The 15,002-nt window shown below is 32.1% G+C and overlaps 1 protein-coding gene across 1 annotated transcript; it reads left to right on the forward strand.

The window, feature by feature from the left end:
* Nucleotides 1-10,729: 10,729 nt before the first annotated feature.
* On the forward strand, nt 10,730-12,363 carry LOC108197038 (zinc finger CCCH domain-containing protein 20). The gene has a single exon (XM_017364516.2). The coding sequence runs from the start codon at nt 10,766-10,768 to the stop codon at nt 11,882-11,884; it is 1,119 nt and encodes a 372-aa protein (XP_017220005.1). The 5' UTR covers nt 10,730-10,765; the 3' UTR covers nt 11,885-12,363.
* Nucleotides 12,364-15,002: the final 2,639 nt, after the last annotated feature.

Genomic DNA, 15,002 nt, shown 5'->3' on the forward strand with positions numbered 1-15,002 from the left:
AATGACTAGTACAGGGAGTATAGATAATGGGAAGGGCTCATGTCAGTCAAAATCAGTTGGAGAAGGCCAAGTCAAACTACTTTTGGTACGTATAAGAAATTTACAGAAACATTAATATTACCTAAAATGTGATTATAATGGAAAGCGATAGAAACCTATCATTTCACTTTTACTTTTAATACTCTCCAGATTGAGGTGCTGCTCTTCAATGAGTATATTTTCTTTCTTGATTGAAAACTTTGACAGCAAGTCAGGGCACGCGAGCTGTAATTACTCCGTCCCAATTTCCTCTTTGGGATGTCCCATCATTTCTATACATTCTCAAAATAGCAATGTTTTATAATATAAAACACTATTACACCCACTACATTCTCTCACTATCTCCATTATATAATAATAAAAACACTATTACACCCACTACTTTACTCCACTATCTCAAATTTATTATTAAAAAATATGTGGGTCCCACCACTTTACCCACTTTCCATCAAATTTTACTCATTTATCACACTTTTTCTTGATCTCCGTGTCCGATCCCAATGTATATAATTCATTGGGATGGAAGGAGTACTCATTTTTACCGTACGGTCAGGGTACAACTTGTTTCACAGAATAAATGTTACACTCAAATCGTGTATGTTTATAGATTTGGAATATTAAATCTCTTTCTATATTCGGACAAGGGAACTTTTTTTTCCATAAAATAAAAGCATTTTCATTGATCAGAATATTACGTTGAGACAAGCCCCCAACTGTATACAACCAGGTTGAAAAACAAATACTAACATATTAAAAACAATTAACTGATTTGTTTCCTGATTTTTGACACATAGAAATTAAAAATTATTCCGAGCGATCTAAATTATATCAAAATCGCAAAATACAGCAACACAATTGACCTTATCACATAAAGGTCATTGTTAGACCAGTGCTCGGAGACTCTAATCTCATAGATTGAGATTGGAGGAGCGGCACCCCAGCTATCTATATGCCGAATACCATGTTGAAAGCGTTAATTCCTAACGAATGAACAATCTTTGATCGTGTAAGATGTATTCTTATCTTCCTAACGAATGAATAATAATATCAGTAGATCTCCATTTAATCCTCCCATAAAAAATACACCTCAGTTCCTGTTAAGATCAAAATTCTAAATTAAGCAAAAAAATTGATACTAGTAATTTATATTATTTATTTGAAGGGAAAATAGATTTTTTTCGCTGCCCAACTTATTGTTTGTTTAGAAATTTGCTACCAAAATATAACTTTTTTCCTTTTTGTCACTAATGTTAGGTTCGGATGTTTTTTTAATCACTAACCTTGGGTTCGGATTTGATTATTAACATTATGTTATTTTTTTAGTATTATTAAAATATAATGATAATCTGCAATATATTAGGAAGATTTGATATATGTCTGTATCTTTATATACAATACTTCATTTGTCCCCTAGATAGTTCACCTTGGAGGACGAGAGTTTGACATGTATTTTAAGACTCCTAAAAGATTTAGTTTCATAAATTATTTTAATTTTTTTTCTAAATAAAAGTTATGATTGTCTATTGTCTATGTTATATATTGTTTCATAAAAATCAAGGTTAAATGTCATCTACAATTATTTATACTGTTGAATAAAAATAAGGACGAATATTATAAAAAAGTAGACAGTAGATAATTATTGAATTTCTTAACCTTGATTTGCGGTTTATATGATATCTAAATTGGTGGTTGAACTCCACGAAAATATAGTATCACTTGACTCGATTTTGCTTGAGAATTGATCGTATATGATAAATTGTTTGAAGTCATTGATTTCATATTTATGATTTAATGAATTTTTAGAATTCTAATTATAATTATTCCCGGTTTTACCGCTCATTTATGTTATTGTTACTCCCTTCGTCATCCTCATTTTTTTATAGTTTTTTCTACTGCTTGGACGTATTTTAAGGTTCCTACTTCTTACAAAACATAGTTTCATAATTTAATTTTGAGATTTTATTTTTTCTGTATAAAAATTCAAATGTTAAATTTTTATTCATAAAAAAAAAAAAAATTATAAAACTAAATCTTTTAGGAGCCTTAAAATACATATCAAATTCTCGTTCTCCAAGATAAACTACCTATGACACATATGAAGTAAAGACCCATATCAGATCACCATAATATTAAAGACTATCATTATGTTTCAACAATGCTAATCATTATGTTTCAACAATGCTAAAAAAATAATATAATGTTAATAATCAAATCCGAACATAACGTTGGTGACAAAAAAAAAATCCGAACCTAACATTAATGACAAAAAGGAAAAAATATATAGTTCAGTGACAAATTTTTAAACAAACAATAAGTTAGGTGGCGAAAAAATTTATTTTCCCTTATTTGAAATGAGTGAGAATCCTAATGAACAACATCAATGCATTCTTATAGGCTGTCCTCCGAACCTGCTTCAACTTATTATTACTTCTTCCATCTCAATTTATAGGTCAATTTTGGAAAAAAAATTTGTCCCAAAATACTTGTCCCTCTCTTCTTTCAATACAAATTTATCTACATATTAATTGTGATTTTTTTGAAACTCAACATTTTCTCATTTCTCAATGCACTAAGTCCCTATATTTATTGTGATTTTTTTGAAACTCAACTATATTCTCATTTATCAATGCCCTAATTAATGATACATGAGATAAGATTTTATCTAACCAACATTTTTCTTTAATATATGTGTTTATTCAAAAATGGACCTATAAATCGAGACGGAGGGAGTACCTCTGAAATTATGTCCTCACGTTGTTTGAACGCTTCATCTGGTAATGAGTCCCATACTGCAAACGCCAGCTAGTTTGTTATCCGTTTCTAACAATGTTTTCTGGACAGTTTCGTTTCATTGGACTTTTCTTTATTGTCTTCATCTCTTAGTACCAATGTTCTTGATTATCCATTAGTCAGACTTAGTTCAAGTCCATATTCACCAGATAAATTTGGATCGGATTATGAATAGATTTCCATTCAAATGATATTTGTGCTATTTTTACTATTTTTACGTAAGGGTTAATTATCTAGTTGGTCACTGAAATGGGCTTAATGTATCAAGTTGGTCACTGAACTCAAAACGGCATCAAGATGGTCACTGAAGTGGCCATAAATATCAAACAAGTACCTTGAAATATAAGTTCAAGCAAAAAAATTATTATTTATAAAGTTTTACACATTATTTTTGAATGTTACCAAACCCAAGTAAAATGTTACGACTTCTAATATTTATGATAATAAATTCAGATTTTATCAAATTTATTTATTATTTATTTTTAATTAAAACAAAAAAATAAATATATAATAAAATATAAATAATAAATAAACTTGATAAAATCTAATTTTATTATGATAAATATTAGAAGTCATAACCTTTTACTTGGTTTTGGTAACATTCAAAAATAATGTGTAAAACTTTATAAACAATATTTTTTCTGCTTGAACTTATATTTCAAGGTACTTGTTTGATATTTATGGCCACTTCAGTGACCTTCTTGATACCGTTTTGAGTTCAGTGACCAACTTGATACATTAAGCCCACTTCAGTGACCAAGTTGATAATTAACCCTTTTACGTAAAGAGGAATAGCTAAGATTTGAAATTTAACCCATGTTTGTTATTATTATTGTTGTTGTAAACACTAATGACAAAATTTTGGGTTTTTTTTAATGTAAATAAATGATTATTTCATAAATTAAAACAGTTTTTATTAAATATAATTATTAACTTAAAAACGATGCTTTGGAAAACGTTATTATATAAGAAGTTGTTATAAATTTAAATATTAAATTTCAATTTTATCATTATTACGTTATAAGATTCATTTCCATTCATACTTGTATCAATGTACAATAATTTTACAACCACATAATAATGTTTACAAATTATATAATTAATTTTATTCATTAATTCAGTTGACAATATCAAGTGACAACTATTATATTAATAACAGAGACTGGTTTAAAATCCACAATACTATGATAACCAATATCTTGAAATAAATCGATTTTAAATATAATTTTTATCTCAAAAATAATACTCCCTCCGTCCCTTTGATTTCTATACACTTTCCTTTTCGGGATGTCCCATTCAATTCTATACATTTCAAAACTTTCCCAAAATAGTAAATTTTTATGATATAAAAATCTCACCCACCCACTAACTTCATCTACTTTATCAAATCTATCACTTAAATATTTGTGGGTCCCACCACTTTACCTACTTTTCTTTCTCTTTCCCATTACTTTACATTACTTTATACATTTTTCTTAATCTTCGTGTCCAATACAAACGTATATAACCCAGAGGAACGGAGGGAGTATTCGTTCGAAAGTTTTAGATTAGGCAAACATCCAAAAGCACATGGAAGAGAAAAAAGACACCCTAAAATCTAAATAGTTGTTGTAAAATAAGAGAACCTTAAATAAGATAGCCGAGAAAAGATGTGTCATCGTTGGGCCAAAATACTTTAAATGGCAACAAGGACACGTAGCCCCAAGACAGTGCAGAAGAGGACACGTTTTCTGCAGAGTCACGTGAAGTGGGTCCCACCTTACATGGCTCCCCATTCACTTGTCCGCTCCGGCGGCTGCTGTTACAAGTCACGGAGCTTTTCACTGTTGCTTTAAAATCTGAGCACATAAAAGTAGACAATAAATCTCAAAGTAAAAAAGCTCCGGGATGGAGTACAATGTTTGTACTCTTACTGTTCAGACCTATCCCATAATCATGGACGACTCACGTGACCCTTTTTTTTGCATCTTTCTGCTGCTTTTAACCACCCAGACAAGCAACTACAACTAGGGGTGTACACGGTTCGGGTTGGACGGGTTAAATAAATTTAACGACCCAACCCAATTAAATCGGGTTTTTAAATTCTCAACCCAAACCATAAAAATTATATTCATAACCCAAACCAATTTGTATTACTTCGGTTCGGATCGGTTTGATCGGGTTATGAAATATAAAATAATTTCGTTTCCATGATCTAGAAAAACCAAATTTCGACACATCAAAAGATAAAACTTTAACTGAATGTACTAAGCAAGGTGAAATACCCAGTGTATACAAAATGAGTTAAGCACTATAACATCTTAAAAAACGTGCACTACTTATCAAAACAATTAAATCTCGATACCATGTTAAGCTCGATACCAGAAGTTTCAAAATTATGGCAATAAATTTAAAAATTAAGTTGAACAGAAACAATTAGTAAAGCACAACAAATCAACAATTAACAAAGCATAACAAATCAATAAATCAGTTAAATGGACTATGCTAACATATTATGGGTTATTAGGGTGGGGTGAATGATTTTTATATGTAATTTAATATTTTTTAATCGGGTTGGGTTGGATTGGTTAAAAAAAACCGAAACCCGTGTCCAACCCAATTAAATCGGGTTACTCATTTTTTAATCCAATTATCAATCGGGTCAAAAAAGTTCGGATTGGTTCGGGTGAAATATGATCGGTTTGGGTTGGTTCGGTCGGTTTCACGGATCCGTGTACACCCCTAACTACAACACACTTTTCCCGGAATTTCACATACATGGTTTTTCGGATTTCGAAATGATTGTTGTGCCGTATTGAATTTATCGAGGTCATTAAATACAGTCTTTTTTTGGTGCTAATTGTTCTTTCGTTTCAACTTATTTTTAGACTTTTTTTTTATGTTCACCAACCATGTATTAATATATTTATGAAATATAATTTTATAACTTATTTTTGATATTTTTCTCTTTAATTTTTATTAAAAAATTATAAATTGGTATTAAGTATAATATACTATCTCCTTCAACCTTCTTTAAGCATGTAACATTCAATAAAAATGACTGGATATGACTCAATAAAAATGACTGGATATGACATATCAAAATAGTTGAGATCTCTTATCGTGTGTGGTTTATAAAGATTTTAAATGTTATGATATTATGTTTTGACGAAAAGAATGAATTCATTCATTAACATCTAAATTCGCGATAAAGGTGACTGCGTGTAGTAAATCATGATCAAAATACTATTTAATATTTAGACCTGCACTAAATCGCAAGTATTTACCGAAACAACCACCTTACTCGTTCACAATAGAGACATAATCTGCATACATTTTAGTCTTTTCCATACGGGGCACTAACGGAAAATATGGGGTACGTTTTGTTTGGTTTAATTTAGTCTCTACCTTCTTAAATACATAATTTAGATTTTTTTACCAGTTATATTAAAATGTATTAATTATATTAATACAAATATTAATTTTAAACTTTTTCCCAAATAAAATTTTTATGTTAACATCTTTTACTTGAAATTTGAAAATAAACATTACTATCAATATGGTTAAAACACCTTAAAGATATGTTAAAAAAGAAGAAGAAGAAACAGATATTTAGAAATGGAGGGGATAGATTATTTGTTATTTGTAACTAAATAAGTTAAATTGTTGTGAATAACGTTTTATTATATGACATCTTCTATAATAATATTGAGATTTCAAATTTTACTTCAAATTCAATAATTAATATAAATATAGCTAATAACAATGAGCTGGAATTATTTATCACAACTAATACCATAATATTATTGTTTAAGATTATTATGTATTGTGATTTTAATTGTAATTCTTTTAGACGCGGATCAATTTTGAAATTTCTAATTTTACATATCAAAATTGTATCGCCTAACTTTTCGAGAATGTATTGCATATTTATTTAACTAAAAGATAATTAAATGAAATAAAATTTTATAAATTCTCTAATACAAATATATACACACAAAAAATGATATCAATAATTATTTATTATGAGACGAAATAAATATTTATCATAAAATCAAAAGCATGTCAGTTGTCATTTTACATTAAAATAGAAAAGTGTATCGAGGGAGAAAAGTTTGGATTGGCTTGCAGTTTCAAAATTTAAATCGAAAATAACTTGTTTGCATTGTTTGTATAAAAACTTTTTGTGAATTAATTTTCATTTTTAAAACTGATTTTATAAAAATATAAAAGACCACGTTAAAAATAATTTATTATTATATTAAAAAAAATTTATATCTAATAACTAACAAATATAAAAATATTATATAAATATATAAATTAAAATTTATTGTCTTTTTTTTTTTGTAGTTGAAACAGAATAGAATTGTAATTCGAGTCGGGTGGCTTGCGAGCTTGCGTAGCTAGAACTCGTTCAGGTGGGTTCAGCTCGACTCGACTCGTTAAACAAGCCGAGTTCAGGCAAAGGTTTCGGCTCGTTTAATTAAACGAGTCAGCTCGACCCAACTCATAAAATTAAATGAGCCGAGTTCGGGTAGAGGTTTGAACTTGATTAAGTGTAAAATTATACGTGCTGGCTCGCTCGACTCGTTATAACCAGCTCCTTTAGCTAAACGAGCCGGCTCGACCCGGCTCGTGAAATTAACCGAATCAAATACGGACAAAAATTTAGTCTCGATTAGTTAAACCGAGCCGAGCTGATTCGATTATTTAACCGAGCCGACTCAGCTCAACTCAGTTAAACTTGACTCAAATTAAGCTCAGCTCAAATTACAACCTAAGAGTCTTAGAATAACGTGATGAATGAAAATGGAAATATATAAAAAGGGGTGTCCTAAGATTGAGATCTAGCTACATCACATGGTCATTCTCCAAAAATGCACTAAAGAAGCTGATTCTCACGCTTCCCCATAACCTTTTTTCCTATTTAAGCTTCTTCTTTTGTTGTAATCCTCAATTATTGACCGCCAAAATCTTTGTTTTTGTTTCTTGCTCTTATTAGCAAGCCACGTACAAACCATATCTTGATAGCCGAGCTAATTAAGGTTATATAATCTAAGCACTTAGTTAACTTCGTGGCCACACAATATTTAACAAAACTAGAGGCCTATGTTTTGTTAGGTTAAATATAGCAACAATCATGACTCATTTCAGATAAGAATGACTTAATCAAATCTGATTAGCGGTCCGAAGAATTTCCTAAAGCAAAGGGGTGGATAAGAAATAAAAAATAAATTAAGAAGTGATTAAATTGAAGTACAAGTCTTTAAAATAAAACTTAGTATTTTTAGTTTTTTATTTTTTATAACTAATTCTGTTTTGATTTTTCACACAAACGAGTAAATAAAAGTAAAAGTTGGCTTCTTATCGGAAGAATGCACAAATGCCAATAGCCAAAAGGCACTATATTAAGCTTTTGAGTAAGCTCCAAGCATGAGAGTTAGAATATTGAGACTTGCTAATAAAGATTAACAAAGGTAATTAAGGTTTGAGAAATTAGAGAAGAATTGAAGACAATATTGCTAGAAATCAACGAACAGAAGCAAAACCCACGATGGATTGATAATGATAGATCACATCCCTGCATTCTCTTTCATCCTTTATCTTCATTTTCTGTTTCCACGCCGGGGCTCTACTCTACTCATTGTTTCCATCCATTTCTCCCACTCTGGACGATTTTACATTTGTGCCCTGGTTGAAGTGATGCAATGGTTTATGAAGCAAAAAAAGTCCGTCTACAAAGTTTAAATTAACAATTTATAAATAGTAGTGAAATTTCTTTTTTTTTTTTGAAAGTGAGTTAAAAATATTTATTTAGATTAAACTAAATATGTAATAATAAATATAAAAATGACTTGTATATAATTTATAATTATGAATAACTTAAGTATATCCAAAATAAGAAAACAAGTTATCGAAAAAAATATCTAGAATTAATTATTAGATTTAATTCAGTTTTGACTTCTTAATGATTTTAAATTGATTTTCAACTTATTATATAAACAATATTGTATAGTTAAAAATTAAAATGAGCTTTTCATGGATGAACTCTAGCGTTCACGAACAGGCGCAGAGACACGATAACATAATTTGATTTATCGTATTAGTTTTAGATGACTAGCTTCGTTTGCCAGTATTAGGGATGACAGTTTTACCCGACCCGATGGATACCCGACCCGTTCCGATCCGATTGGGTCTACCCGAACCCGATTTTTTTGGATCTGGATCCGGATCTGGATCTTATTTTTAGACCCGAAAGAGTTTGGATCTGGATCTGGATCTCAGGTATTCCGAACCGAGACCCGACCCGAAACCCGAAACCCGATATAAACCCGATCCGAACCCGAAACCCGATAAAAACCCGATACAAAATATTATATATATATATATATATATATATATATATATATATATATATATATTATGTGTTTAATGTAAAGTATACGTATTGAAATATTATGGATTATTAGGTATGAATATTAACATTTTACTTAATTTATATTCATTTCATCAATATTTTTCTCAGTTATCGTGCATTAAAAATCTAAATATAATAAAAATATAAAATATAAATGATAAGTTGAATGATTGTATACAGTTAAGTTAACATGTTTCACGTGTTTATTGTATTAGATGAAACTTGTAAAACCCTTTTTATGTTCCTAAATTTTAAAAAAATCAATCATCACATTTTTTTTATGGATATATATATACTTTTTAATATTTAATTAATTTTATTTTTTAAATACCCGAATTAGACCCGAACCCGAACCGAAACCCGAAAAAACCCGACGGATCGGATCTGGATCTTCATTTTCCAGATCCGGACCCGAACCCGAACCGACCCGAAATATAATGGATCGGGTCTGGATCTCAAAAAACCCGACCCGACCCGACCCGTTGCCATCCCTAGCCAGTATTCCCTTCTCTCCATGTGCGAAGTTCAAATTTTGTCGAGTGAATACATGAGCACATTTCATTATTCAAAATTTATTACATATATGGAAGTGGATTCAGTGTATGTTGAATTCATATTTGAAGAACAGTTTTCTATTTTTTAAAATATATAGAGAAAGAGAAGTTATGATGTTGAGCCATATTTTATAAAGATAATTTGAAGAAATTGATACGAGAACTTCTTATTCCATAACAACAATCATGAATTTTTTGGAAAAATGTGCTTGTTTATGAAAATTTAATTCCAAAAACTGAAAAAGTAAATATGTATAGCCTTTTTTTTAAAAAAATACAACGAAAAGGAACCAAGGAATGCTAATAAAATCTTGACTCACTTAAAATATTATTGATTTTCTATTCATCTTTTATTATTACAATTTATATATTACAAATCATATATTTAAGTCCATGCTTGGTTAACAACTAATTTTATTCTATATTTTAGGTCCGCCTCATTTCAATTTTTAATTCTTAATCAAGCATCAACTATTTGATATTATTTTTATTATTTTCTAGTCAATTTTATATTAAATCCAAATCATAATGAGATGGGCACATATGAAAAATGGTGTTACTGGTTATGGTTCAAGCACTTTTTCTACATTAAGGTACTCATTTCATCTCTACTTTCAATATCAAACTGTGGAATTCCAAATGGGCCCCTTGACTTTGTCAAAGCCCATAATCGGTGTACGGAGTCTCTACTTTATGTCTCCCACAATAAACCACCTCTACACTCACTGTCTGTCACACAACCTCCGTCACCGTCACTCATGCATGCACCACCGACCTATCCACGTCAAAACTCACAAAAACGTGGCACATCCACAACAAACCTTCACGCCCCCATATCCACGCGGCAGTCACTCTAAACTCCCCCTCAACCTAACCATGGTAAAATATCCACTCTTTTAAACTAACCCTGGTTTAACCTCAAGTTAAAAACCAGCTTATATACAACATCAAAACAAACTGAAGTTCATACACTGAAAACGCCAAGATGATGATCGGAGAAAGATCCCGTCACTCAAATCCCACCGTCCACGTCCCTCCGTGGTCTTTCGACAATCCAACGGCTGAGATTTCTCTCTCCCACAGCCCAAACACAAACCCTAATTACTTGGAAAATGATTATTCCTTCTTCCTGAAGAACAACTCTCTCGCAAATATCCGCAGATACATACAGTCCAATCTCGGCGAGATTGATGAAAATGATGTTTCTGATGATGAGAATGACGATGTTTCGGTGGATACCTACGCGTGCGACAACTTCCGCATGTACGAGTTTAAGGTGCGGAAGTGCGTGCGCGGGAGATCACATGATTGGACAGAGTGTCCGTACGCGCATCCGGGCGAGAAGGCCCGGAGGCGGGACCCGCGGAAGTTTCATTATTCGGGCACAGCCTGCCCGGACTTCCGCAAGGGGAATTGTAAGAAAGGAGATGTTTGTGAGTTTGCGCACGGGGTGTTCGAGTGCTGGCTACACCCCGCGCGCTATAGGACTCAGGTTTGTAAAGATGGGCAGGCGTGTAGGCGAAGAGTGTGTTTCTTCGCGCACACGCCAGAGGAGGTTCGGGTACTGAGCCCTCGGGCTTCGTGTCAAACACGAAGCCCGGGGGATTCGTATGACGGGTCGCCTAGGCGGCTTTGTTTTGAGGCGGAGTGTTCGCCGAATGAGTCGCCGCCTTTGTCGCCTATGGCAGTGAGTTCGCTGAGCAGGTCGTTGGGGTCGAGTTCGATTGGGGAGATGGTGGCGTCGTTGCGGCAGTTGCAGCTTAATAAGGTGAAGTCTATACCCACTTCTTGGGCTTTGCAGATGGGTGGTGGATCACCCGGGTCGGGTTTGAGCCGGGTCGGATTTAGTAGCTTGCCGAATACTCCGACGAGGTCTGTGACCCGACCCAGATCCGGGTATAGTGATTTTTGGGAGAAGATGAAGCTGGATGAGGAGGTGGAGGAGGAGCCTGTGATGGAGAGGGTGGAGTCGGGTAAAACTCTGAGGGCCAAAATGTTTGAGAAGCTCAGCAAGGAGAATCCTCTGGATCGGGTCGACCCGAATCCGTCTGATGCTCCGAACCCGGATCTTGATCTTGGATGGGTCTCTGATCTGGTCAAGTAACCATATCCCCTTGTTCATGATTTTTGGTTGGTGGGTCGGGTCGGGCCGGGTCAGGAGCATGAAGTTGGTCTCATCCTCTCAATATGTGTGTGTGTATATTATATGGTTAAGCATGTATTTTGGTAAGCAGCAAAGGAGAAGATTCTGATTCTGTATCAAGTTGGAGAAAGATTTGGATTAGAATCTTAATTTGCCAAAAGTGAACAGACATGCAACCTGGGTGGTGGAATTTTGTATAGACATAAATAGTAAAGATTAATGTTTGCCTCATGGCTGCTAACCAAGACTCAGGCCGATGAAAATGGATGTATGGATCTTAATTTGTGTACTCTTTAGTGATTATTATCATGACTCTTGCTTATTTTTGCTTATTATGATTAAGAAGCAATTATGCTCTTAATTAAGACTCCTCATGTATTTTTCAATCTCAAATGTAATGAATCTTATAATGTAATGAATGAAGTATTATTTTATTATCATCACTCTCTCATGTCAAGTTTATTATTGCATTTGTTTGAGCTTCTTAATTAAAAGGTTTTAATTAACCTCTAATTATGTATGTTTATGTTTTTAATCACTTTAGTTCTCTGATTTCATGTTTCCTTAGTAAAAGATATTATTGTGTTTGAATTTTGCACCCGGAGGAGAAAAATACTAACATTTGATTATTCATTGATGTGATATTAGTGAGTGTTAGCACTTGGCTTTACCTTTGAGGTGGGGTGGGGTTAATTGAGCTATCATGCTCTCCTAAGTCAAGTATTAAGGGTTTGTTAAATTATTTTTTCGTTTAATTATGTTGTTTGTGATAAATTAAGCTGGCACATAGTAGATTGACATTCTCTTGACTTCATTTCCATCTCTTATGTTGCTATATTGATCCGTTTATATATTTAAATGGGGTAACCGTGGTCTGGTTTTACGAGATATATTTAAAAAAGTAATCGATTTTTATTATAATGTGAATTATTTCAAAGGTAGCTCCGGTTCGAAATTTTCACATATCACTAATCATGTTTTATGCAATACACTCGAGTTATTACAGGTGATATTCCGGTTTAATTAGATACACAATTTTGTATTGATGTTTTGGATTAGGTTATAGGTATGACTACGGTCGGATTCAAATTATCAATCGAGCCATCGAGGGATTCGATTTTTCAACAAGTAACTAGAAGGGAGAGGGATTAATTTTGGCAAACGGAGGGGGTGATTGTGTATTTATATTACTCAGAGCCTGTTTGGATAAGTTTATAACTTGTCATTTATAATTTAATGTAATTTATTTTTTATCGTGATTTATTTATATGATAAGTTGTGTGAGTTTACAATATCTGTTTGAGTAATTGTAACTTATTAATGACTTACAAGTTATTGAAATATAATAATAAAAATAAAAGTAATTTTCAAGTAACCTTTAAAGTATTAAAACACTACTCCCTCCGTCCCAATCAATTCTATACAGTTTCCTTTCTGGGATGTCCCATCATTTCTATACACTCCCAAAATAACAATTTTTTATAATATAAAACACTACTACACCCACTATATTCTCCCACTATCTCCATTATATAATAATAAAAACACTATTACACCCACTACTTTACTCCACTATCTCAAATCTATTATTAAAAAATATGTAGGTCCCACCACTTTACACATTTTCCATCTAACTTTACTCATTTCTCACACTTTTCTTGGTCTCCATGTCCGATCACAATGTATATAATTCATTGGTACGGAGGGAATAGAATTTGGTAATGGAGAGGGCAGAATTTGGGCAAAATGGAGTTGGTAGAAAGGGAGTAATTTGGGGACAATAAGCAGATACACAGGAATACAGGTATGGTAGTGAAAATGTATATAAATTTGTGTCACCAGGGAAGGAGACAAAAGAAGGGAGTAGATAGCATAGTAAATGTGTGGGGCAAATGCAGATTTCCTTTGTGAAAAAGGCAATGAATTCTTCCCGGGGATTTTGTTTTTGACATAATTGCATTTCTTCAAGATAAGAGAAATTCAATCTTCTTCTTATCCCATTTTTGGTGTGGGGAAATAAAGAAGAATTACGTGAAATGAAAGCGATAAACCTGTTATTATTTGAGATAATGGCGCTGGCGGCTGATGTTACTTTACGCTTTTCATTTTTTGTCTAGTCGACTTGCTCATGGTTTTGAATTTATTTGTTGTTGCTTATTTTTTGTATAATATTGTCTTTTCTGATTTTTTAAAATATCCAGACTTAAAAGTAGATATTTACTGATTCTTAATAAAAACTATGACACGTTTAAAAAAAAATATATTCCGACATTTGTGTTGGGGGTGATCACGGTGTGGTTTAAACCGCAAAATTCGCATGAACCAATCCGATCCAAACGGAAACCGAAATGAGATTACACTTTCGGTTCGACTAATTTAAAAAACCGTGGCTTGGTTTCGGTTTTATATTAAACCAACCCGTATAAAACCGAACCACATATATGTATATACACATATAAATATTTATTATCATATATGTAGAGAATTATAAAATCTATATAAATATAATAACTTTTTAATTTATACTTCCTGCATTTCTATTATTTTCATTTTCATTCATCTAAATTAGGGGTGATCGCGGTGCGGGCGGTGCGGTTTTTTCCCAAAACCGCAAACCAAACTGCGTATGCGGATACGCAGTTTGGTTGAAAACTCAAACCGCAACCGCACCGCGCTTGCATAAAAACCGCGTAAACTGCACCACAAAAATGCGGTGTGGTGTGGTGCGGTTTGTATACTTAATAATAAATATTTTTAATTGAAATTAGAAATAAACTTTAAATATACAATAATTAAAACATTTTCTTGTAATGAATTTCTATGATATTTATCATTTTAAAGCTGCAACAACTACTAAAATAATACAAACAAAAGTGTAAATATAATAGTAAATATGAGTACTAAGATACATATTATAATAATATACTCATTTCATACAAAATTGTATAATAGTAATGCGAGATTGATAGAATAATAATCAACTATTATTTGAAGAGATTTAAGAAATATATACAAATATAACATAATTATAAAAAATATATATGTATATAATATAATTTTATTTGACAATCACAAACAT

This window comes from Daucus carota, chromosome 8, assembly GCF_001625215.2.
Source record: "Daucus carota subsp. sativus chromosome 8, DH1 v3.0, whole genome shotgun sequence".
In the NCBI taxonomy this organism is placed as follows: Eukaryota; Viridiplantae; Streptophyta; class Magnoliopsida; order Apiales; family Apiaceae; genus Daucus; species Daucus carota.

What these genes read in the sequence shown, in the direction of transcription:
- LOC108197038 (XM_017364516.2), top strand. Translation starts at nt 10,766, where the DNA reads ATGATGATCGGAGAAAGATCCCGTCACTCAAATCCCACCGTCCACGTC.